Consider the following 25,102-nt stretch of genomic DNA (forward strand, 5'->3'; position numbering starts at 1 on the left):
ATTTCCAGTTGATCCCCGGAAAGTTGAAGTCCCCCATGATCGTTGTATTTCCTGATTTACTTCTCTGAGTAATTTCCTCCATCATTTCATTGTCTGTTTCCTCGGTCTGTCCCGGTGGTCAATAATAAAGTCCAATTTGTGTGTCTGCTTCTTTTCGTCCAGGAATCTTTATCCAAAGTGACTCTAGTTTACCATTTGCTTCTGTATATCCTTCTCTAACCGACTCCAATCGCTGCCTGGCTGGCCCGGAAGTCCCTCCCCGACGTTAGAATTGACGTCGAGTGGCGAGAATTGGTCGGCTCTGAGCTGGGGAAGATAAACAGGGAGAGTTAAGATATTGGCAGGGCCTGTTCCCCGATGGTAGTGGCTTGGGGGAGGGCAGGGAGAAGTAAGACCTCGGGCGCTGGCCTGTTCCCCGATCGCGGTGGCTTGGGGAAGGGCAGTTGGAAGGGAAGTAGATTGGAGACCCCTGCTTTAATCGAGGACAGATTGCCGGCCGCAAAATAGTCCCTGGGGGGCCGCGTCTTTGAGACTGATCTAGGGCTACCATATTTGTGAAGACATAAAAGAGGACACATGACCCTGCCCATACTCCACCCACAGTCCTGCTCATACACCACCCATTTCCTTGATTCCCCCTTCCCATCATCTGTACCCTTTTAGCGCTTCTCTCTCTCTCCTTCCAACCCCCCTCTCTTGTGTATACTTTTTCTTTCTTTCTTTTGTTCTTTCTTTCCTCTTCTGCTGTTTCTCTCTCTCCCCTACAGCACTACCCTGCTCCATGCTGTTTCCTCATGTACTGTTTCATTTCCATAATGATTCTCCAGCCCTCCCTCCATGCTGTTTCTCCAGCCCCCTACTCTTCTTCTTCTGAACTCCAATGCTGCTTCCCCCTACGATCTATCCTGACTCCCTCTCCTACCTCCTCCCCAGCCGGCCACTGTAATTTAATCTTTGAGCAGTTAGTAACAGCAGCAATAAGGTGAGCCTGCTACTGTTGACCTTCCCCAGAAGCTGCCTCTCTGCAGCAACTTCCTGTTCTCGCATAGGTGGGACCTGCAGAGAGGTGGCTTCCGAGACAGGTAGGCTGCTGCCGCCGGCTGCCCAAAAATTAAATTACAGCAGCTGGCTGGGGAGAAAGTAGGAGAAGGAGTCGGGAGATAAATCGTGAGGGGAAGCAGCATCAGAGGTCGGAGGAGGGAGGGTAGGGGACTAGAGAAACAGCAGGGATGGAAGAAAGGAGGCTAAAGAAATAAGTAGGGCAGTTAGGAGAACTGGCTTAACCCGGAAAGACTTCTCCATTTTTCAAAAATTTTCTGGGCATCCGGACAGTCCTCGAAAAAGAGGACATGTCTGGATTTTCCTGGACATCTGGTAACCCTAGCATCATCCCTTCCCCAGGTTTTACCCAGCCTCTGTCACTTATGTAACCTCCTCCTCAGTGGCCTTCACCTATGCTCTCTCATTCTTGTAACACTCTCCCCCACCAATAGCCATCAGCTAGTTTCTTTTCCCTCACTTGCCTTCAGCTGCAGAAGAAACAGAGAGATTCTTACTTCCTCATTCTGATGTGACTCTTTGTGAGCTCGAGTTGGAAGTTTGGGTTGGTCTCTTTAAATGGTACGATCAGTCTAAACTTCTGGCACTGCATGTCTTATGTTTACAGATTACTGAGATGCAGAAGGAAAGCAGGAATCCCACTGGAAGCAACAAAAGAATTTTCCAGGCTTCTGAGGACCAAAGAAAAGCACTTGGTGGGGTTCTGGTCCATGGGCCATAGTTTGTAAAAGCCTGCTCTAACATTTGCAATCTGTGTACTGCCACACTTCCTTCCCTCCTCACAAATCATTTTAAGCTGACTAGCATGCTGGGCAACTCATTTTTTTCTCTGTTGACAGAGGAGTACCAGTGGAGCACAGAGATTTGTAGGCTTTCAGCAGTTCCCAGGGAAAGGGAAAACTTCGTAGAGCAGACACAGCAGAAAAGGAAAGAGCTTATAGTCCAGGCAGCAAGTCATCAGAAGGGTTTGGAGATGAGGGAGGCTTTTTACTGCTGGTGTATGGGTTTCTTATCCTATGGTGGATAAGAGTAGAGGGGCTGGAGAAAAAAGCAGGAGATTTAGAGGACTGTTCAATAAGATGAAAGGGCCAAGGCAGAAGATTTATGCTGGGACTGTCACCACTGTGGAAAAACCAACTGTGACATGAGAAGGACTTTTTCACAGCTTACCAATGTGCTATTTGAGAAGTACTAGAGGAATGATGCCCCCAAACCATCCCCTGATCTCTGTTAAGAGTCTGCATAGTACTCAGGAAATGACAAAACTTTTCTTCCCTGCCCTTTATGGAAAAATGTTTTTTATTGAGCAAGCAACAACAAACAATGCAATGAAACAATATGTGCAGCCATGTTCATTTAGAATAACACTCCCAACAATCAACAAAAACAATCCCCCACCCACAGGGTCTCTTATCTCCATCAAATAAAGGAAAAGAAGAACGTCATGAAACTGTAGCCATCAGCAGTTCAATATCTGACTCCGAGCCACTGGAGTCATGGTATCCCAGAAAAGTTTCCAGACATGCTGAAATTGCAGTCCAGCAAGAAAATCCAAGTCCATCACCTCTCTGCGCTTCCAAGAAAATATGGCAATCATTTGTGCCCGCCAGGTCTGAAGGGTGGGCATCGAGGCTTCTCTCCAGGTGATCAGGATACACTTCAGCGCCGCTAGGATGAACCAACGAAAAAGGTACTAAAGCCCTTTGCTTTAGGATAATAATGGGGGAGAACACCAAGCAAGACAGTAAGGCTTTTATGGACTGTAACCCCTCAGATAGAACGCACAAAAGTAAACATGGACTCCCAAAACCAAGGACAGTGATGCAAGTATTACCTGCCCTTTATAATAATAATAATTTATTTCTTGTATACTGCTATACCAGAAGTTCAAAGCAGTTTCTTCTCTTTGCTTTCCCGTCCTCTCCAATAGTGTTGGTGTAACACATTAATATACATAATATTGAATTAATGACACTGCATCTTTTTACTCTATTAGTGGAAAAATTTTAATTTAAGACCACTTTCCCAAAAATGGAATTAACTGTCTCCAAGTTAGAACTCTCAGACTCGGTCACTTTCTTCTCTAGGTCCAGAATTATTAAACTTAGTAGATTTCACAAAACTGTGCCCAGTATAAAGGACCTAGAATTTAGAAACACAGTATCTATCGATTTCTCTAGTGTTCATAAATGCTACAGTATTTCAGAACCAGAGATAATCTCTGAACAGATTGACAAGTTAGATGGTTCTCACCGTCTTTTGTGTTTGTATTTTTTTTGTTGTTTCTGTTTTTCCCCAAATTTTCCCACAATTAAAGATCCTTTATTCTAATCCCAAACAATTTGTAATTTTTGTAACATTTTCTTACCCATATTTCCACTCATTCTGTGAAGAAATACATTATTAGCACCTGAGTTTACTCTTGCCTTATCTTCTTCATTTCTAGCCTCCTGATCCACTTTTTCTAGAATTTTCTATATTGAATCTGATTCTAAGCTGAATTAGTGGTGTAGGCACAGGTGGCCCAGATGCCCCCCTCCCCCAGGCCCACCCACTTTGACTTCAAGCCCACTCAGTAGCAGCACATTTTTGATGGAGATCCCTAAGTCTCACCAGCTAAAAACTCCCCAAATCTCTCCTGCTGTATGCCTTTGAAGATCAAATTTTTGCTGACTGCAAACAGCATGACTGATACATTGTGCTCATGCCAGCCCTAATGTATTCTGCCTATGCAGAAACAGGACGTTGCATTAGAAGAAAGGCCTGGTGCGAGCAGCATGTATCAGTCATGCTGCTCACTGCTGGCAAAGATTGACTCTCTAAAAAGTATGCAGTTGTGATGGAGGGCTTGAGACACCAGAGTGCTGGGTGGGAGAGGGAGGAATCTGCAAACCCAACTTGGGTCCACGCCCACCCCTAAATGGGTGTCTGACTACGCCCTTGACTGAGTCAGCTGTAGATTCCTTTTACTTGTAATAGACATGGCCATTTGAGAGATGTTAAAGGAAGGAAGAAAGAAAATGTAAATTTTTTTGTAAAGATTGCAGTGAATGTGTTTGACATCTTGCATTTGTCTTCTGCAATCTCTAGGGGACTATGGAGATCAGTGGTCTCCCAGTGGAATTGTGGCGCATGATCCTGGCTTATCTGCATCTCCCTGATCTTGGTCGCTGCAGTTTGGTATGTAGATCTTGGTATGAACTGATCCTCAGTTTGGACAACACCAGATGGCGACAGCTCTGCCTGGGATGTATTGAATGCCGGCACCCAAATTGGCCAAATCAACCTAATATAGAACCCAAATCCTGGAGGGAAGCTTTCAAACAGCACTATGTGGCATCTAGAACATGGACTAAAAATCAAGAGCTGGAATCGTCCAATTGCTTCTACTTGTTCAGAAGGAAAAAGGACCGAAGAGTCCTCTGTGTTGGATCTGGTTGTGAATATGATACTCTCAGAAGTGCCTTGGCTTCAGCCAATACGTATGACCGGATCTTGCTGTTTCCAGGAGTTCATGAAGAGCAGAATGAATTAATTCTAAAGGTTCCTGTGGAGATAGTGGGCCAGGGAAAGCTTGGAGATGTAGCACTGCTTGTGTGCATTGATCAGCAGTGCCCAACTGCACGCCTATGCAATTTGGTCTTTATGCCAGCATGGTTTACTCCTATTGTGTATAAGGTGGGTATTGTGAATTATTTGTCTATTTTAATCACAAATGCACAAGAAAACAGATAAGCCATACTAAGAAATTAAATTAAAACTACTGTGTAAAATTTCATTTTTTTTCACATAAAGTGCAGGGAGTTGTAGAATTAAAAGTGTATTTTTTGTTTAAACATGTTAAGGGCAATTCTATAATATTGCCCCTTATGCATATAAATACTTAGAATATTAGTACTTGTTTATGTACTGTATGTGGACACTTACCAACAAAAGTGCCAGCAGAGGTAAGACCTCCAATGCTCATAGGAATTCTGTGAGCTTCAGAGATCTTACCGCTGCAGCTGACAATAAAAACACTAGCGCAGCTTTGTAAAGGAGGGGGTTAATACATTTAAATTTGTGTTTTACATTTCTTAGACCCCTAAGGAAGGCTTTACAACTGAAACATGAACCGTGTTGCTTCATGTGGATGAGCTTGTTATCCTATAAATATTGTGACAGGGATAAGCCTGCAAACAGTAAAATATCTGAGCTGCAGGCTAAGCCAAGTCCTATCTCTGCAAGAGAACCCAGTATCAATGTCACACAAATTGGGCACAAGGCTTAGAAGTCAGAAGTGCTAGTGAGAAAAGCTTATTTGCCCTTATGGGAGAAGCCCACAAACCCTATTAAAACCCACAAACCCTAGTAAAGAGAAAACACAGAGTAGGAGTGGGGTGGAAATGAATATATTTGATAACACATTGGGGAAAGCATTAGCAAAGGCAAGCAGGCTGATCAAGGCTCAGCCAATCAAAGCCCTGCCTGGCCCTGCAGATGTAGGTAAAGTGAGAGTCCTGAAGCCAGAGAGGAGAGAAAGGACAGCAACAGGAGAAATAGCCAGCAACAAGGCAGATTCTGATAGCAAGCAGAGGGAGATTCCTAGCTCATCACTGAAGCCCATGGGCAAGAGCCTTTAATCCTCAGCAGGGCAAGCCACAAGCAGGAGAAGAGCTGATGCAGGACAGCTGGCTGCAAACCTTTCCAAACCCAGGCTGTCAGAGAGGTCATACCAGGATCCAGCCCAGGCAGTAGGGGAAGAGGTAGACCTTGCTTCTATAACTGGGGAGAGTGTTGATGAGCCAGAGGGGGATGTGTGCATGAGTGAAGGGGAATCTGATTTAATAAGCCTGCAAGATACTGAGGAAATGCAGTGGGAGTCGGAGACTGTAGTCTAAAGTTTATGCCAGTAGAAGGAATTCTGCTGTAAGAAGAACTACTAAGAAACCAAGCTAGCACATTTTTTCCCAGGCGTTTCAGTCTCAAACAACAGAGATTGCTGTGGGGGAAGGGAACTCCTTTCTTTCTAATTAAAGCACAAGTCCAGGAAATAAAAACATGCTGTGAACTGTTTGTATACCATATGGCTAAGGTGTGCTTAAAGACCACAGAGAATCCAGGATAGCTGGGGTTGCTTATAAAGAACCCAGAAGAGAAACCATATTTCTGGAAGCTGTACTATGAGCTGTGTTTACAACAAGCTGGTCACTTGGAATGTGAGAAAGTGAATTCTGTTTTGTGATTTGGATTTCATGAACTTGAACTGACCTGGTGTGAAGTGACAGCACCCATTGTTTAGTTTTGCTCACGTGTCCCTAAAATTGGGGAAGGAATAAAGATTTATTTTTGAACCTAAAGTTTTGGTTTCATTTGTGCAATTATCATTTTGACTACTCCAGAGAACTACCACATTATCCAATAAACGTTTTTGACATTGTTCTTCCTTATAAATGAGTGTGTATCTTAAAGGAATTTAATTAGCATTTGCATCAAGAACATCTAGATGTCGCTGCATACATGTCCCAACACACTCACAATCCCGAAATCCACATCTCAAATGGAGCCTGGCACCCCTCCCTCTGGTCAGATCACTACAAATACACCTTTAACATCAATTGGGCTCAATGCAATAACAAGCAACCCCCTCCCAAAACCTCCTTCAAAACACGCCAAAAAATCGAACCCTCCACATTCTGGGACAAAGCAGACCCCGCAATCACCAATATAGCCCTCAACGAATTCATAACACAATGGCGTACTGTAAGTGAAACCATCCTGAATGAGCTAGCTCCTGAAAAATCAAAATCCAGAATCTGCAGACCGTCAGACAAATGGTTCGACACTGATCTTCTCCAACTAAAAAAGCTCTGCAGACAACTAGAAAGAGAATGGAAAATAAAGAGCCTAGAACACACAAAAACAGCATGGAGAACTCAAATCAACCAATACAAGAACAAACTCAAGGAAAAACGGAAAGCCTACTACTCCAAAATGATAGGCACGGAAACCCTAGACACAAAAAAGCTATCCAATCTAGTAAAGAATCTCACCGACACCAAACCTCACCTAGCTACACAAGGAAACCACCCACCGACAGCTATCCAACTAGCAGATCATTTCAAAAATAAGATCACCAAGATCAGAACCGCATTCAACAATACTCACACCCACCTCAACAAGATAACAACAAACCCATCAACAGGAGAAGCCATCGCCGCAGACAGAAGCTAGACAGTCTTCCCCGTATTACATTGGTCGGATATGAATCGACTACAAAAATACAGCCAAGCTTCTTGCGACCTAAATAACTGCCCCACCTACCTGTTATCAAACTCCTCCACCACATTCAGAGCCAACCTCATGCTATGGATTCAAACCACATTAACAGAAGGTCAATTCCCTCAAGACCTTGGAGAGATCATAATCACCCCAATCATGAAAGACCACAAAGGCCCAATAGATAACCCCTCCAACTACAGACCAATCGCTTCAATACCAATATACGTTAAAATAATAGAAGGTCTAGTTGCACAATACCTCACCAATTACCTGGAAGACCATAATCTACTTCACCCCTCACAATCAGGATTTTGAACCAACCACAGCACAGAAACACTACTTGTAACACTACTAGACACAGCTCGACTGCAAATTAGCAAAGGCAAAAAGATGATGCTAATCCAACGTGACCTCTCCGCAGCATTTGACCTGGTCGACCACTCCATACTGCTACAGATACTTGACGCCATTGGGATCTCAGGCAAGGTCTACAATTGGTTCCAAGGATTCCTCAAATCAAGAACCTACAGGGTAAAGTCCAATAATATCAAATCAGAACCATGGTCCAACCCATGCGGAGTTCCACAAGGATCACCTCTATCACCTACGCTCTTCAACCTCTTTATTTCCTCCCTTGGAGCCACTTTAGATAACTTAAATGTTACATCCTTTAGCTACGCAGACGACATCACCATACTCCTCCCCTTCGACCCATCAGATCCCACCACTACAGCAAAACTGGAAATAACCCTAGATGCATTGGAAAAATGGATGGTAGACCACAAACTGAAACTAAACTCAGATAAAACAAAATTACTTCTGCTCGAAAAGGCCAAAACTCCCACCATTACAGAACTGAAAATTAAAAACATCAAATACCCAATACAGCCCGAACTCAAACTCCTAGGAGTAACGATAGACAGATGCTGCACAATGCAGTCCCAAATCAATAAAACATCCCAGAAAGCTTTTTTAATTATGAGAAATCTACGTAAAATAAGAAAATTCTTCGCCCCAGCACAATTCAGGCTAATTGTCCAATCCCTAGTCTTAGGTCTACTGGACTATTGCAACTCCCTCTATCTACCTTGTCCTGCCAACATGATAAAACAATTTCAGACTATACAAAACACTGCCCTCAGACTGATCTACTCCCTGAGAAAATATGATCATATTACAACTGCCTTCCTAGACTCTCACTGGCTACCTATGCAAGCACGAATTCAATTCAAATTCTACTGTCTATTATTCAAAGCATTAAACGGCTCCGCGACCCCCCCCCCCCTATCTAAACAACCGCCTAAACCAGATCCTCACCTCAAGACAAAGAAGAACTCCGAACCCTTTTGCCTTTCCTCCACTCAATGGCACTCAGCGCAAAAAGATGTTTGATAACCTTCTGGCGACGCAAGCAGCAAAACTTAACCACTCCATCTCCAACCTGTTGACGGCAACGGGCGACTTCAAAACTTTTCGAAAAGAAATCAAAACCCTACTTTTCAAAAAATTTATCCAGATATCTTAACCCAACCCTTCCCCCTCCTCCTAGATAAATTCTCCCCCAAAACCTCCACTTAAATAATCTCTTCCTCCCCAAAACACCAACCAAGTATTCAGATCCCTAAAATGTAACGTAATCTTATTTGTACTCTAACTGTAATCTATTTGTTATATCACATAGTAACGTACAGTCAATTTAATATCCAATTTGCAAGTTCTTCCAGAATTAATCCAGGTACCTCTCCTCCCTTGTAACCAAAAAAAACAAAACAAAAAACCCAAAACTGTTGTAACTTCACTGGAAATGTCCAGTTAGCACTTTTGTAATCCGCCTTGAACTGCAAGGTATAGGTGGAATAGAAGTCCCTAATGTAATGTAATGTAATGTAATGTAACATCAGTTCTACAGTTTTCCTTGCTCTTTTGAGATTCATAGTAACATAACATAGTAGATGACGGCAGATAAAGACCCGAATGGTCCATGCAGTCTGCCAACCTGATTGAATTTAAATTTTTTAAATTTTTTCTTAGCTATTTCTGGGCAAGAATCCAAAGCTCTACCCAGTACTGTGCTTGGGTTCCAACTGCCGAAATCTCCGTTAAAACCTACTCCAGCCCATCTAAACCCTCCCAGCCATTGAAGCCCTCTCCAGCCCATCCTCCCCCAAATGGCCATATACAGACACAGACCATGCAAGTCTGCCCAGTACTGGCCTTAGTTCAATATTTAATATTATTTTCTGATTCTAGATCCTCTGTGTTCATCCCACGCTTCTTTGAATTCAGTCACCGTTTTCCTCTCCACCACCTCTCTCGGGAGCGCATTTCAGGCATCCACCACCCTCTCCGTAAAGTAGAATTTCCTAACATTCCTCTTGAATCTACCACCCCTCAACTTCAAATTATGTCCTCTGGTTTTACCATTTTCCTTTCTCTGGAAAAGATTTTGTTCTACGTTAATAGTCTTCATAACGTCTGAATCATATCTCTCCTGTCCCTCCTTTCCTCTAGGGTATACATATTCAGGGCTTCCAGTCTCTCCTCATACGTCTCCTGGCGCAATCCTCCTATCATTTTCGTCGCCCTCCTCTGGACCGCTTCAAGTCTTCTTACGTCCTTCGCTAGATACGGTCTCCAAAACTGAACACAATACTCCAAGTGGGGCCTTACCAATGACCTGTACAGGGGCATCAACACCTTCTTACTTCTACTGGCTACGCCCAGCATCCTTCTGGCAGCAGCCACCACCTTGTCACACTGTTTTTTTGCCTTTAGATCTTCAAACACTATCACCCCATGGTCCCTTGAAGTAATTGCAATTTTTTTGTGTACTGCCCTGATTTAGACGCCATTTACTGAATCTGGTTGTGATGGGAGTAAATGCCTTTATTCCTGATGCTATGCCTTCTTCTGCTGTGGGCTGGGCTGTTGTTTTCAAATGCAAGACAAAGTAGTTTCTATTTCTTACAAGAAACAGGCTCTCTTCCTGAAATGATGGAATTTGCTTCTACCACTGTAAAACTGTTTTTGGCAATGACTGCAGGGATAGTGGTGTGACAATAGGTATAATGGAGAAACATGCAAAACATATCTCATGGAATAATTTTCAACCTCCTGAATATTCCTTTGTATATATCTATGTTTTTATGTTTGTCCATGTGTTTCTTTGAAGGCATGTGTGTTATTGTTAGTGCATTTGTATCTTTGTATGTGAATACGTTTGAGTGTGTGTGTACAAATGTTTAGTTCTGTGTTTAGTATATTGTGTTCGATATACAGTATTTCAGTAAATGTGTGTCTGTCTTCATTGTATGAGTTTATGAACGAGAAGGCAGGCATAATTTGAAAGTAGCAATTTCCTAAATGCTGTTTCTATGCTGCAGCTTCTGGGATTCCCTCTTCCGTCAAAATAAATTGAGCAATTTGTTTGTGACTTTATTTCTCTGGAAGCCCCAAGTTCAATCTGGCCCATTTTCAAACTGGATATATCTTTTCTTGGTTCCCCCTGTGTCAAATTTGATCCTCTTTACAAAGATGAACAGATACACGTAACCTTTTATGTATAATTGCTTTCTAGTATTCCTTTAGGTTGGAAAGAATAAAAATGGCTATGTTTTGAAGTGAAGGTCTTATTTTTAAAAAATATATTTTTACCATTTTTTTCAGACATCGTCAGGTCATGTCCAGTTTGACAACTGCAACTTTGAGAATGGACAGTTACAGATTCATGCACCGGGGACATGCCAGGTTAAGTTTTGCATATTTAATCAGTCTAGCATTAATTTTCATGCTGTGGCTCTCTGTCTCTTGGAGAACTGTGAATTCATTGGGAGTGAAAATGCTTCAGTGACTGTGGAAGGTCCTCCTACTCCTGAGAAGAACTGGGCCTGCAAACATTTGGCAGCATTAGCCAAGTCTAGATCTATTCCATTAACAGATCCAGAGCCAGCTTCTTACAGCATGTCAAATGCGGACATCTTGGATGGCACCCCAACAGGACATGTGAGGACTTGTGAAATCGTGGTCCATGGAGACCCAGGCAATATACCTCTTACTTCAAAATCCCAGCAACCCTGTGAGAGTACTTGTGAAAAGGAAAATGAAGTTAATGGGAAACTATGCACATCTAAAGATAGAGCAGTCTTGATTGTCGATACAGAGTACAGTGACAGTGAACTGAGTGCAAGCAGTGAGAACGAGGATGACAGCCACTCTGTGTACAAGTTGTCCTACCAGTCTCATGGTTTGAGTCATATACTGGCAAAATCAATCCAGTGCAGGCCCCAAACCAATGGATTACTTACCCTCCAGAATGACCTGGAGCTGAAAACCTTGCAGCAAGAGCTTCAGAGGGATAAGGAAGCTCACTATCTTGCCAGCACTGTGCTTGGATGCCTCATTCATAAGTGCCTGTTCAGGGATGGGAAGGGTGGAGTCTTTGTCTGCACTCAGGGACATGCCAAGATGGAAGGGAGCATCTTCAGGGATCTGACCTATGGTGTTCGATGCATACAAAATAGCAAGGTAATGTAAAAGATTAAAAATCAAATAACTTCTGGGGAATGCAACAAGTACTGAGGAAATGCTTATTTATCTATTTCGAACTTACTATACTTTCTTTAACGATGGTAGTACAGCAAGGCAGTGTACAATTTACTCCCACGATATTCGTGGGGGTTCCGTTCCAGGAACTCCCACGAATGTTGAAAAACCACAAATATGGTTTTTAGCAGGGGAGACAGGAGAGGGAAGCTGGAGAGGCAGAAGAGGGCAGCCGGAGCGCCGGCGAGTGAAGGAAATCACTCGTGGTATGCTCTGACCGCCTCTTCTTGTACTAAAGTCGGGCCTCACCAATCAGGAGCTGCGTGTCAAAGCAGCTCCTGATTGGTGAGGCCCGACTTTAATACAGGAAAAAGCGGTCGGAGCATACCGCGAGTGATTTCCTTCACTCGCCGGCGCTTTAGCTGCCCTCTCCTGCCCGGTCATTCGCGGTTGGAAAATACCACGAATGACTGGGACCGCGAATCGCCAACCACGAATTCGCGGGGGAGCACTGTACTGGAAAAGAACTACAAATCTTGATAGGATAAAACCAGCCATACTAAGTACACACACATACAAATACAGTATACAAACATAAAGGGGAAAAGGGAATTGATAAAGAGATTATGTTCTTACTTTGCTGATATCTTTTCTAGTAGATAGGTGTGTCATTCTGGATGGATGAGTAATATTCCCATGCTCACGAGCCATGCAGAAGAAATCCACTCCAAATTTTGATTCCCTCCTCCTCCACTAGAAGGATTTGCTGCCCCTTCAGTTTGTACCAAAGCAGGCAATAGCTCCATGTAGAGACACTTGTGAAGGAGGTGTACGGGGAAACTCCCTGAACTACAACTCTGTTCTGCTCTGAAAATATAAGAAACATATTAAACATTGCCATTAAACAATCAAAACAGCGAAACAATCATGCCAAACAGAAACATTTATGGAGTTTAAATAATACCCCAATGTGTTAGCAATATTCTTCATACCCTTAAAGCAGGGGTGTCAAACTCTGGCCCACGGGCCAAATTTGGCCCAAAGGGGACTTAAATTTGGCCCGCGCTTCAGCCCGAGATTTGGCCCGTGGTTCCTTCCCTCCCTCCATCCCGGCTTCCTGGTCTCCATTTCAAAGCAGCCTGCCGAGGATCGCTAGCTGTAGCAAACCTCGTAGGCTGTCGTTGACCTCAACAGCACGTTCCTTTTGAAACAATCCCGTACGTCAGAGAAGTGGCAGGACTGTGGCAGAGGGGATGTGCTGCGGAGGTCGATGCAGCTTGCTAGGTTCACTATAGCCGACCAGCGATCTTATGCAGGTTGCTTTGAAGATGAAGCCGGGATTGAGGGAGGGAAAGAACGGCGGGCCAAATCTGAAGGTGAGTCTGGGAAGAAGGGGGAAAAATGAAAATAATCTGGAAGCATTGGATGAAAGCAGGAATACGTTTATTGGATGATGTTATCTCTAATGGTAAACTACTTGAGTTTTCACAATTGCAACATAAATATGCCATCAATAAATCAGAAAGTTTTAGATGGTTGCAATTGAAGCAGGCCATTCAGGTGGGGTTCCCTGAATGGAAAAACTTTAATGATCAATATAGTATGCTTTCAGGCGGACTTCCTGGGTCACCAGGCTGCCCAGTGGTATAAATTGTTAACTGGACTGATTAAAAAGAAACCAAACACTGGTCTGAGAGACATTTGGAGCATAAAGATCAAACATCAAATTTCTGTGTCTAAATGGACACAAATTTGGACTTGGAGGATGAGATGTACAATGTCAGCATCTATGAGACAAACATGTTTTTTTCTGTTACATAGAGCATTATGGGCCCCTGTTCGGTTACAAAAATTGGATAGCTCTAAGCCTAATAAATGTTGGCACTGTCATCTTGAAGCAGGGACTTTAGATCATTTGTTATTCTATTGTCCAAATGTTATAGCTTTTTGAAAATCAATTTGGGACCAAATTAATTGTTTATTAGATAATCCAGTGGCATTGTCAAATGATACTGTGATGTTTGGTATGGCAATGAGAGCAAAAAGTCAGATTTCTTCAAATAATAACAAATTATTACTTATAATGACTGGGGTTGCCATTCAACAAATTACTTATAATTGGAAGAACTGGAGTAGACTAAATTATAATTTTTTGTGGAATTCTCTATGTCATATATATAAAAAGGAAAGATTTATTGCAATACAGAAAGGGTGTTTTAAGAAATTTCAAGATGTGTGGGAGCCATTAACAAAATATTGTACTGATTAGAGGACATTTTTTCCCTTGAATTTACAAGTTCAGTTGTGAAGGGGGGAGGGAGGGTAATTTATTATTACAAATCGTACAAGGTATTTGATTATATGATAAGGAAAGGTGGGAGATAAGAGCATATCATTTGTACCATTGATGATTATTAAGTGATATATTTATTGTTAATTTGTTTGAATATATGGTCACACTTATTGTAAGTTTGAAAATTAATAAAGATTTAAAAAAAAAAAAAGAAAATAATCTCAAAGAACTTTGTTCAGCTTCCTAAACTTTGTAAGCCCAAATCAAAAGCAAAGATGTAGCTTTCTAAAGAAAATACACGTCAGAGTTACTTGAAGTACAGTAATATAGAAGCTTTTTTATTAAGTGCTCCTTTTACAAAGGTGCGCTAGCTGTTTTAGCGCACGTACCGGATTAGCGCGCGCTAGCCAAAAATCTACTGCAATACATTACATTACATTACTGATTTCTATTCCGCCTCAACCTTGCAGTTCTGGGCGGATTACAAAATAGACAATTGGACATTTCCAGGATAATTACAGAGAGAATTCTGGTCATTTCCAGGAGAAGTTACAAGAATAATGGAGCTGTATATTTCAAGAGCTACAAGATGCTGTACAAATAGGAAATAGTGCAGATCCAGTATATATACCGTTAGGGAAGCAGTTGACCTGCTTGAGGCTAAAGAGAAGGGAACTGGTGAAGGGGGGAGGAGGGGGGAGTTGCGTTGAGGGGGGTCCGGTTGGGGTTAAGCCATCTGTGCCATCTATAAATTTTTTGAATAGGTGGGTTTTGATTTCTTTGCGAAAATATTTGTAGTCGTTTATTGTTATAAGAACATAAGAACATAAGCAATGCCTCCGCCGGGTCAGACCATAGGTCCATCCTGCCCGGCAGTCCGCTCCCGCGGCGGCCCAAACAGGTCACGACCTGTCTGAATCACCAGAAGGGGCTCCCTTGCCACCTTGGTTTCTCATTGAAGTCCTATCTCCCCATTGAAGTCCTAACCCTCCGGTCTTGCACATGCACGACCTGGTTGGGTTTCTATACTTATTACCTGGTTAGCTTTCTATACTTGTGTTACATCCCAGCTCCTCCCTCAGTATCCCACGATCCCTTTATCCCTCAGGAATCCGTCCAATCCCTGTTTGAATCCCTGTACCGTACTCTGCCTGATCACTTCCTCCGGTAGCGCATTCCAAGTGTCCACGACCCTTTGGGTGAAAAAAAACTTCCTTGCATTTGTTTTGAACCTATCTCCCTTCAGTTTCTCCGAATGCCCCCTCGTACTTGTTGTCCCCTTCAGTCTGAAGAATCTGTCCCTATCCACCCTCTCTATGCCCCTCATGATCTTGAAGGTCTCTATCATATCTCCCCTGAGCCTCCTTTTTTCCAGAGAGAAGAGCCCCAGCCTATCCAACCTCTCGGCATATGGGCAGTGTTCCAGCCCTTTTACCAGTTTCGTTGCTCTCCTTTGGACTCTCTCAAGTACCGCCATGTCCTTCTTGAGGTGCGGCGACCAATACTGAACGCAGTATTCCAGATGTGGACGCACCATCGCTCGATACAATGGCATGATGACTTCCCGTGTCCTGGTTGTTATGCCCCTCTTTATGATGCCCAGCATCCTGTTGGCTTTTTTCGAGGCTGCTGTGCACTGTGCAGATGGCTTCAGTGATGCATCCACCAGCACACCCAAGTCTCTCTCAAGTCTGCTGTCTCCCAACAATGCCCCCCCCAATTTGTAGTTGAACAACGGGTTCTTTTCCCTATATGCATGACCTTGCATTTTTCCACGTTAAAGCGCATTTGCCATTTGTTTGCCCAGTCTTCCAGCTTGTCCAGGTCCCTTTGCAGGTCCTCACACTCCTCCCTGGACCTAACTCTGCCACACAGTTTGGTATCGTCTGCAAATTTTATAACCTCGCACTTTGCCTCCTTTTCCAGGTCATTAATAAATATGTTGAAGAGTAACGGCCCCAGCACCGATCCCTGTGGCACACCGCTTGTGACTCCCCGCCAGTCAGAATATTGGCCCTTCACTCCGACCCTCTGCAGTCTACCCGACAACCAGTGCTTGATCCATCTGTGCACATCCCCTCCCACCCCATGGTTCCACAGCTTCCTAAGCAGCCTTTCATGTGGCACCTTGTCGAAAGCCTTTTGAAAATCGAGGTAAATGATGTCTATGGGTTCCCCATTGTCCACCCGACTGCTTATTCCCTCAAAGAAGTACAGAAGGTTCGTTAGGCACGACCTTCCCTTACAGAATCTGTGCTGGCTTGTTCTTAGTAGGCCATTCCTCTCGATGTGCTCGCAAATGCCGTCCTTGATCATAGCTTCCACCATCTTCCCTATAATTGAAGTCAGGCTCACCGGCCTGTAGTTCCCAGGGTCACCCCTCGATCCCTTCTTGAAGATAGGTGTGACATTCGCCAATTTCCAGTCCTCTGGTACCTCAGTTTTCAAGGATAGGTTGCAAACATGCTGGATTGTGCCCGCTATTTCTTGTCTTAGTTCCTTCAGAACCCTTGGGTGGATCCCGTCCGGGCCCGGTGATTTACCGCATTTTAACCTGTCTATCTGTTTGAGGACATCCTCCTTACTTACCTCTATGTGCTCCAATTTTTCGGCCTGTTCCCCACTCATGAGCTCCTCTGAGTCCGGTATATTAGATGTGTCTTCGCTCATGAAAACCGACGAGAAGAACGTGTTCAACCTCTCAGCTACCTCTTTATCCTCCTTAATCACTCCCTTCCTATCCCCATCGTCCAACGGCCCCACCTCCTCTCTCGCTGGTCGCTTCCCCTTTACGAAACTGAAGAATGCCTTGAAGTTTTTCGCCTCCCTGGTCAGCCCCTCTTCGTATTCCCCTTTCGCTTTTCTAACCTCTCGGTGGCATTCCTTTTGGCATTTCCTGTGCGCAGGTTGGAGATAGTATGGTCCAGTTTCGCTGCATGCGTCACCAGCAGACTGTCAAATATCTTCTTGCGCTGGGTGCCTTTGAGTGGGGAGTAGGTAAAAGGGGTCTTAGTTCTTCTTTGCCTAGTGGTGGTGTTTTGGTACAGGCGGTTGTTTAGGTAATTGGGGGCTATGCCATTTATTGCTTTGAATAATAGACAGCATAGTTTGAATTGAATTCGTGCTTGCATTGGCAACCAGTGTGAGTCCAGGTAGGCCGCAGTGACATGGTCAAATTTTCTCAGTGAGTAGATTAATCTGAGTGCAGTGTTTTGGATTGTCTGTAGTTGTTTTATCATTGTTGCAGGGCAAGGCAGATAGAGTATGTTGCAGTAGTCCAATAGACCTAGTTCTAGGGATTGGACTACTAGCCTATATTGCTCTTTGTCAAAGAATTTTCTGATTTTTCTTAAATTGCGCATGGTTAGAAATGCTTTCTGGTGGTCTTGTTGATTTGGCCTGCATTGTGCAGCATCTGTCTATTGTTACTCCTAGTAGTTTTAGGGTAGGTTGTATAGGGTATTTGGAGGCGTTTATTTCTAGTTCTGTGATTGGAGGGATTCTTATCCTTTTCAAGCAGTAGAAATTTTGTTTTGTCAGTGTTCAGCTTCAATTTGTGATCTGCCATCCATTTTTCCACTGCTTGAAGGGTTTTTTCCAATTTTTCTGTAGAAGTTGGGTCAGGAGCATCAAAGGGTAGGAGTATGGTGATGTCGTCAGCGTAGCTGAATGAAGTTACATTCAGATTGTCTAGGGTAGACCCAAGGGAGGATAAGAAGAGGTTGAAGAGAGTAGGTGAGAGAGGTGATCCTTGAGGAACTCCACGGGGGTTGGACCATGGTTCTGATTTAAGATTGTTTGACTTTATAAGATCTGTATTTAAGGAATCCTTCCAACCAATTGTATACCCTGCCTGAGATCCCTATGGCTTCTAGTGTCTGCAATAGGATGGTGTGGTCGACCAGATCGAATGCTGCAGATAGATCGAGTTGAATTATCAGCATCCTTCTGCCTTTGCTGAGGTGCTGTCGGTCTGTATCTAGTAGGGTTACTAGTAAAGTCTCCGTGCTGTGGTTGGATCTGAATCCCGATTGAGAGGGGTGGAGAAGATTGTGATCTTCCAGGTAATTTGTGAGGAATTGTGCAACTAGTCCTTCTATAAGTTTGACTTATATTGGTATTGAGGCGATGGGTCTATAGTTAGCAGGGTTATCTATAAGGCCTTTGTGGTCCTTCACAATTGGAGTGATTATGATTTCTCCTAGGTGCTGCGGGAATTGACCTTCAGTGAGTGTAATTTGGATCCATTGCATGAGGCTGGCCCTAAATTTGGGGGTGGCGTTGGTTATTAGATACGCGGGACAATAGTTCAGGTCGCATGAAGCATGACTGTATTTTTTGTAGAGTCGTTTCATGTCTGTCCAGTTTACCGCAGGGAATTCGGTCCAGGTCCTGTCTGCAGCAATGGCTTCTTCTATTGGGGGATTTGTTGTTATCTCATCAAGGAGGGTGTGTGTGTTATTGAAGATAGTCCTGATTGTTGTAATCTTGTTTTTGAAGTGCTCTGCAAGTTGAGTGGCTATTGGAGGATGCTTTCCTTGTGCTGCTAGGTAAGGTTTGGTGTTGGTGAGGTTTTTTATTAGATTGAAAAGTGTTTTTGAGTCTATGGACTCCATGCCTACCAGCTTGGAGTAGTAATCTTTTCTTTTTTCTTTGAGTTTGGTCTTGTATTGTTTGATTAGACTTCTCCATGCTAGTTTGTATTGTTCTTGGTTCTTTTTTTTTCTAGTTTCTTTCCATTTGTCTGCAGTGCCTTTTGAGTTGGAGCAGTTCAGTGTCGAACCATTTGTCTGATTGTCTGCAGATTTTGTGTTTTGATTTTATTGGAGCTAGCTCATTTAGGATTGTTTCGCTTAATGTTTGCCATTGTGGTATGAATTCTTTGGGATCTATGGAGTCGATTGCGGGATCTGCTTTGTCCTAGAAAGTGGTTGGTTTGATTTTTGGACGGATTTTGATGGGGGATTTGTGGGGTTTGTGTTTATAATTGCATTGAGCCCAGTTGATGTTGAAGGTGTATTTATAATGATCTGACCAGAGGGAGGGGATCCAGGATCCATTTGAGATGTAGATTTCTGGTGTTTGAGGATGTTGGGTCATGAATGCAGCAATATCTAGTTGATGGCCTTTTTCGTGAGTGGGTTGGGGGTTGAGTATTTGGTAGGTTTTGAGGTAGGCGAGTAGGCTTTCTGTTTGATTGGAGGTATGGTCTTCGAGGTGGAGATTAATGTCTCCTAGTAGCAGATTGCTCAAAAGGAGGTGGTAGCAGCTAGCGCGCGGTGCAATTTAGCGCACGCTATTCCACGTGTTAAGGCCCTAGCGCACCTTTGTAAAAGGAGCTCTAGTTTATAGTCTCTGCAAATGAGAGTTAGACAAGTTGAAGAGGGAAATTTTATTGCCTGTTTGTGAAATGTACTTGGGATTAAGTTGTGGAGTGCCTATACTTTGGCTTTAGAAGTTAAATGGCGCTTTAAATCTCTAGAACCTAAAAGAGAGAGGAAAAGTCTTTTTTTAATTTATTTTGTTTACATCACAGAGCCGGTGTGGGGTTGGAGAGATTGTAACCCTTTACTTCTACTAAGACTAAGGGGTTCCTTTATTAAGGTGCACATTTAGAACACGCTAAATCGGTTAGCGTACCTTAATAAAAGGACCCCTAAGTATCTTAAATTGGCCCTCAACTTAGCCTATGTTTTAGATTTCAACCCCTTTTGTGATTGAGTTTTATACCCCTGCCTTAAGGTCTGACTGACATCCAAATTTCAGTTTGGACTCAAATTTTCTGATTGAGATAGTAGGCAGGCTCAGAAGATAACTAACAGGGCAGGGTTCCAGAATGATACACCTGTTTACTAGAAAAGATATTAGCAAAGTAAGAACCTAATCTCTTTTTCTAGTGCAATAGGTGTGTCATTTTGGATGGATAGGACCTACAAAAGCAGTCCCAGGAATCTAGGGCAGGACCACTGCGTTGGCTTGTAACACTGAGGACCCAAAGACAGAGTCTTCCCTTGCCACTATATCCTCTCTGTAAAACTTGTAAAATGTATGTAGAGTGGACCAAGTTGCTGCCATACAAATCTCAGGGAAGACTATCCAAGCTTCTGCCCATGAAGAAGTCACACTTGTAGTTGAGAGATTGGTGACTGATTTCCACAGAAAATATATGCTGATGAAATGGCCCTATGGATCCTTCTGAAAATTGTGGCCTTGGAAGCTGGTATGCCATGTCTAGCCTATCTAGTAAGTACAAAAGATGGTCAGATAGGCTGAACTTGTTGGTGACCTCAGGATATCGGAGAAGCACTCTTCTCATATCCAACTTTTTAGAATCCGGTTCTCCTTCTTATAACTTGTGAACTGGAACGCCAGCAATCTGACCTCTAGATTGATAAGGAAACAACCTTCAGCAAAAAGGATGGTACATGAAGAAACTTCGGCCTGTGTGAATTTGAAGAAAGGCTCTCTGCAAGAAAGAGCCTGTATCTCCGAGACTCTTGTTGCTGAGATAATAACCACAAGAAAGAAAACGTCTTTAGCATCAGATCCTTCAAAGACACTTCCAACAGCAGCTTCTATGGAGCATGACTGAGGCCATGCAAAACCATGATGGAAGTGGATGTTTTAACGGAGGCCTGAGCTACAGTGCCCCCTTTAGGAAACTGGCTATGTCTAAAGGAGACGCTAATGACGCTTTATATTCTTGAGCCCTAAAACAAGAGAGTCCTACAACTTATACTCTTAAGGGATGCCATGGTAAGACCATTATCAAGGCCAGCCTGAAGGAAAGCTAACATCACTGAGATCGGAGCAGAGAATGGCTCCTCATTCTCCGAAATGTACCACAGCTGAAATATTTCCCATGCCTTATCATAAGCAGAGACCATCATAGGCTTTTTGGCTCTGAGCAGAGTAGCAATGACTACCTCTGAGTATTCCTTGCACACTAACACCGCATGTTCAAGAGTCATGCCGTAAAAGCAAAGCAATCTGGATTTGTATGACCACAGATCCCTCAGAAAGAGGTTTGGCTATATTCGCAGCCTGAGTCTTGCGTCCCTCTGAAGATGCATTAGGTCTGCATACCAAGTACTGCATGGTCAAACTGGAGCCATGAGAATGACTGACTGTTCCCTAAGGGCTTGCAATCCTGTGAAGTATCCAGTCTAACATGGGGCAAGGAGGAAACATGTACAATAGCTTGCTGTTTGGACACTGCTGCACCATAGCGTCCAGCCCTGCTCTTCTGGGCTTGGATGTTCAACTGAAGAATTGGTCTGCTTTCTTGTATCTTGCAGTTGCCATCACACTAAATGTTGGGCAATCCTAGTGACAAACAATTGATTGGAAAGCTGCTGCAGACAGCGTCAATTATCCTGGATCCAATGTCTGTCTGCTGAGGGAATTGGATTGGATTTATTGCATTTGATATACTGCTTGAACACAGCTATTAAGTGGTTTACAATACTAAATATATATGTTGAGCAACTCTCTCTGTCCCGAACAGGCTCACAATCTAATTAAGCATACAAGAGAAGGCATCACTAACATTACAGAGATATATAAGAACATAAGAATTGCTGCTGCTGGGTCAGACCAGTGGTCCATCATGCCCAGCAGTCCGCTCCCACGGCGACACTTAGGTCAAAGACCAGTGCCCTAACTGAGTGTAGCCTTACCCATGTACGTATTCAGCAGGAACTTGTCTAACTTTGTCTTGAATCCCTGGAGGTGTTTTCCCATAAGAACATAAGAATTGCCGCTGCTGAGTCAGACCAGTGGTCCACTGTGCCCAGCAGTCCGCTCACGCAGCGACCCTCTGGTCAAAGACCAGCGCCCTAACTGAGACTGGGTGAAGAAGAACTTCCTTATGTTTGTACAGAATCTATCCCCTTTTAATTTTAGAGAGTGCCCTCTCGTTCTCTCTACCTTGGATTGGATGAACAACCTGTCTTTATCTACTAAGTCTATTCCCTTCATTATCTTGAATGTTTCGAACATATCCCCTCTCAGTCTTCTCTTTTCAAGGGAGAAGAGGCCCAGTTTTTCTAATCTCTCAGTTTACGGCAACTCCTCCAGCCCCTTAACCATTTTAGTCTCTCTTCTTTGGACTCTCTCGAGTAATAACATGACCTTCTTCATGTACAGCGACCAGTGTTGGACGCAGTATTCCAGATGGGGGCATACCATAGCCCAGTACAGCGACATGATAACCTTCTCCGATCAGTTTGTGATCCCCTTCTTAATCATTCCTAGCATTCTGTTCGCCCTTTTTGCCACCGCTGCACATTGCGCAGACAGCTTCATTCACTTGTCGACCAGTACCCCAAGTCTCTTTTCTGGGGGGGGGGGGGAGGTTCTCCAAGTACCACACCAAATATCCTGTATTTGTGTATAAGATTTTTGTTACCGACATGCACCACTTTACACTTATCCATGTATAACCTCATTTGCCATATCATGGCCCATTTCTCGAGCGTGTTTATATCACGTTGCAGGTCTTCGCAATCCTTCTGTGTCTTCACTACTCTGAATAACTTTGTATCGTCTGCAAATTTAATCACCTCGCTCATTGTACCAATTTCCAGGTCATTTATAAATATGTTGAAAAGCATAAATATGTTGAAGCACCGAACCCTGCGGCACTCCACTTGTGACGCTTTTCCAGTCTGAGTATTGTCCTGTTTCCTATCCGCCAACCAGTTTTTAATCCATGTGAGTATTTCACCCTCAATTCCATGGCTTGCAATTTTTCTAAGTAGTCGTTCATGTGGGACCTTGTCGAATGCCTTCTGAAAATCCAGATATATAATGTTGACTGGGTCTCCCTTGTCTATCTGCCTGTTTACTCCCTCGAAGAAGTTCAGCAAGTTCGTCAAGCAAGATCTCCCTTTGCTGAAGCCGTGCTTACTGGTCCTCATCAGATTGTTTCCGTCAAGGTGATCCATAATGTGGCCCTTTATCAGTGCCTCTACCATCTTTCCCAGTACCGAGGTCAGACTCACTGGTCTGTAGTTTCCCGGATCTCCCCTCGAATATGAGGGAGGAAAAGAAAGTACCCCATGGAAAGTAAAGAACATTGAAGGCAAAGAAAATAATACCCTCAAGATCCAAGAAAATTAGTATTATTGTTACATTATAAGGAAAGATAGAAAATTTATAAATATCAATAACAGAAAAATGAGAAAGAGATTAAAAATTAAACTAAAGTAAACTCCAGACAGTTTATAGTTCTGAGTTTCATTCCAGCACAATAGACAGAACAAATGTCTCAATTTATCATCCAAGAAAGGCTAGCCCCAGATGCAATATTTAGCTAGAGACGTTTGTTAATGGGCTGTGGATGGATCCATAGTGAAAATGAAAGAGAATAGTTTTCAATAGTTTCCAAAAGGAGGAGTAAAATATTCCCTTGAAGAACTCATGAAGTATGGATTTCCAAAGGCAAGGACCCGTATATGAGAAGGCTTTTCCTTGTTGCTTGAAGAGCAGGGGTCTCCAAAGTCCCTCCTTGAGGGCTGAATCCAGTCGGGTTTTCAGGATTTCCCCAATGAATATGCATTGAAAGCAGTGCATTCACATAGATCTCATGCATATTCATTGGGGAAATCCTGAAAACCCGACTGGATTCGGCCCTCAAAGGGACTTTGGGGACCCCTGCTCTAGGACCTGGGATTTCAAAATGGTCATGGAAAGATGATCTTAGAGTTCTATTGGGTTGATATTTGATTAGTTTTTTATGTAGATAATCGGTAAGTAAAAGATGCCAGGCTTTGAAAACTAGGCAAAGTAGCTTGAATTCAATCCGCTTAATTATAGGCAGCCAGTGCAACTTAAACAGAATCAGAATAATATGGTTGCAGATGTGTGCACCTATTAAGAGTCTAGTCACAGTGTTTTGAATTAGGTGTGATAGATTGGCTATGCTTGACCCTAGAAATAACATGTTACAGTAATCTAAGCGACTACTAATGAAAGCATGAGTTAGTTTTGTTAGATTATTTACAGAGAGCAAAAGTTTTAGTTGCCGCATTAGTCTTAGATTGTAGAAACACATTTTTACTACATGGCTTATTTGTGGAGTGAAGCTTAATTCTGATTTACAATGCATTCCTAGAGTTAAGGGTTGGTTCTTGAGTTGGATGGGTTTGCCAGCTAGTTCAGGAAGTTTACGTAGTGTAGAATGGCTGCATGATAGCCACATGGTGGATGGTTTTTCTGCATTAACAATTAGGCTGTTGTCTGCAAGCCTTAGACTATCATCTGCAAGCCAGATGTTAAGATCAGAGAGCACTTCTTCTTGGTTGTTACCCATAAATATAAGTAGTTGAATATCATCCACAAAGATGTGAAATTTGATGTTTCATGACTAGTAATTTTGCTAAAGGAACCAGATGCAAGTTAAAGAGAGTTGGTGATAATAAAAATCCTTGCAGAACACCTGACATAACAGATTTGCTGGTAGACCATTCATTGTTCCAATAAACTGAGCAGGATCGGTTAATGAAGTTTCAAGTTTATTAGTATATTTGATGAATCGCTTATTAGAATTACTAAGCGATGAACAAAATTAAAAATAGAGTATAGTACAAAGAGACTAACATATTAACAAAATTCTTTCATATAATACAAACATGAGTCGGGAAGGAAAGTGGAAAAGTTACAATTTTCGTCTTGGTAGAAAAAAACAAAGAGGAAAAAACAAGAGGGAGGGGGTAGTTAAACTTTAGCACATTTTGAGACCTTTATTAAAAAGTTTAAATATTAAAAGCATCTTTAAAGAGTTAAGATTTAAAAATTTTTTTGAACAATGTAAGATCTTTTTCGTTTCTAATATATTGTGGCATAGAGTTCCACCATTGAGGGCCCATCACAGAAAACATGTCCGATCTTCTTGTTCCTACAATTTTCAAAGAAGGAACAGAAAGGAGATTTTGGCTTGATGAC

At 42.9% G+C, this 25,102-nt stretch overlaps 1 protein-coding gene across 3 annotated transcripts in view; it reads left to right on the forward strand.

Moving 5' to 3' along the window:
* The window catches only part of FBXO10 (F-box protein 10), a 302,591-nt gene that overhangs the window by 135,051 nt on the left and 142,438 nt on the right, over positions 1-25,102 (forward strand). For 2 of the 3 annotated variants that reach the window (XM_033917276.1, XM_033917274.1), the window contains exons 4-5: positions 4,150-4,737; positions 10,987-11,844. In XM_033917276.1, coding sequence (XP_033773167.1) covers positions 4,150-4,737; positions 10,987-11,844 — 1,446 coding nt within the window. Of the gene's footprint in view, positions 1-1,670; positions 1,755-4,149; positions 4,738-10,986; positions 11,845-25,102 lie in introns of those variants that run through there. The other variant, XM_033917277.1, reaches the window with a different exon arrangement.

This window comes from Geotrypetes seraphini, chromosome 1 (genome assembly GCF_902459505.1).
Source record: "Geotrypetes seraphini chromosome 1, aGeoSer1.1, whole genome shotgun sequence".
NCBI classification, from domain to species: Eukaryota; Metazoa; Chordata; class Amphibia; order Gymnophiona; family Dermophiidae; genus Geotrypetes; species Geotrypetes seraphini.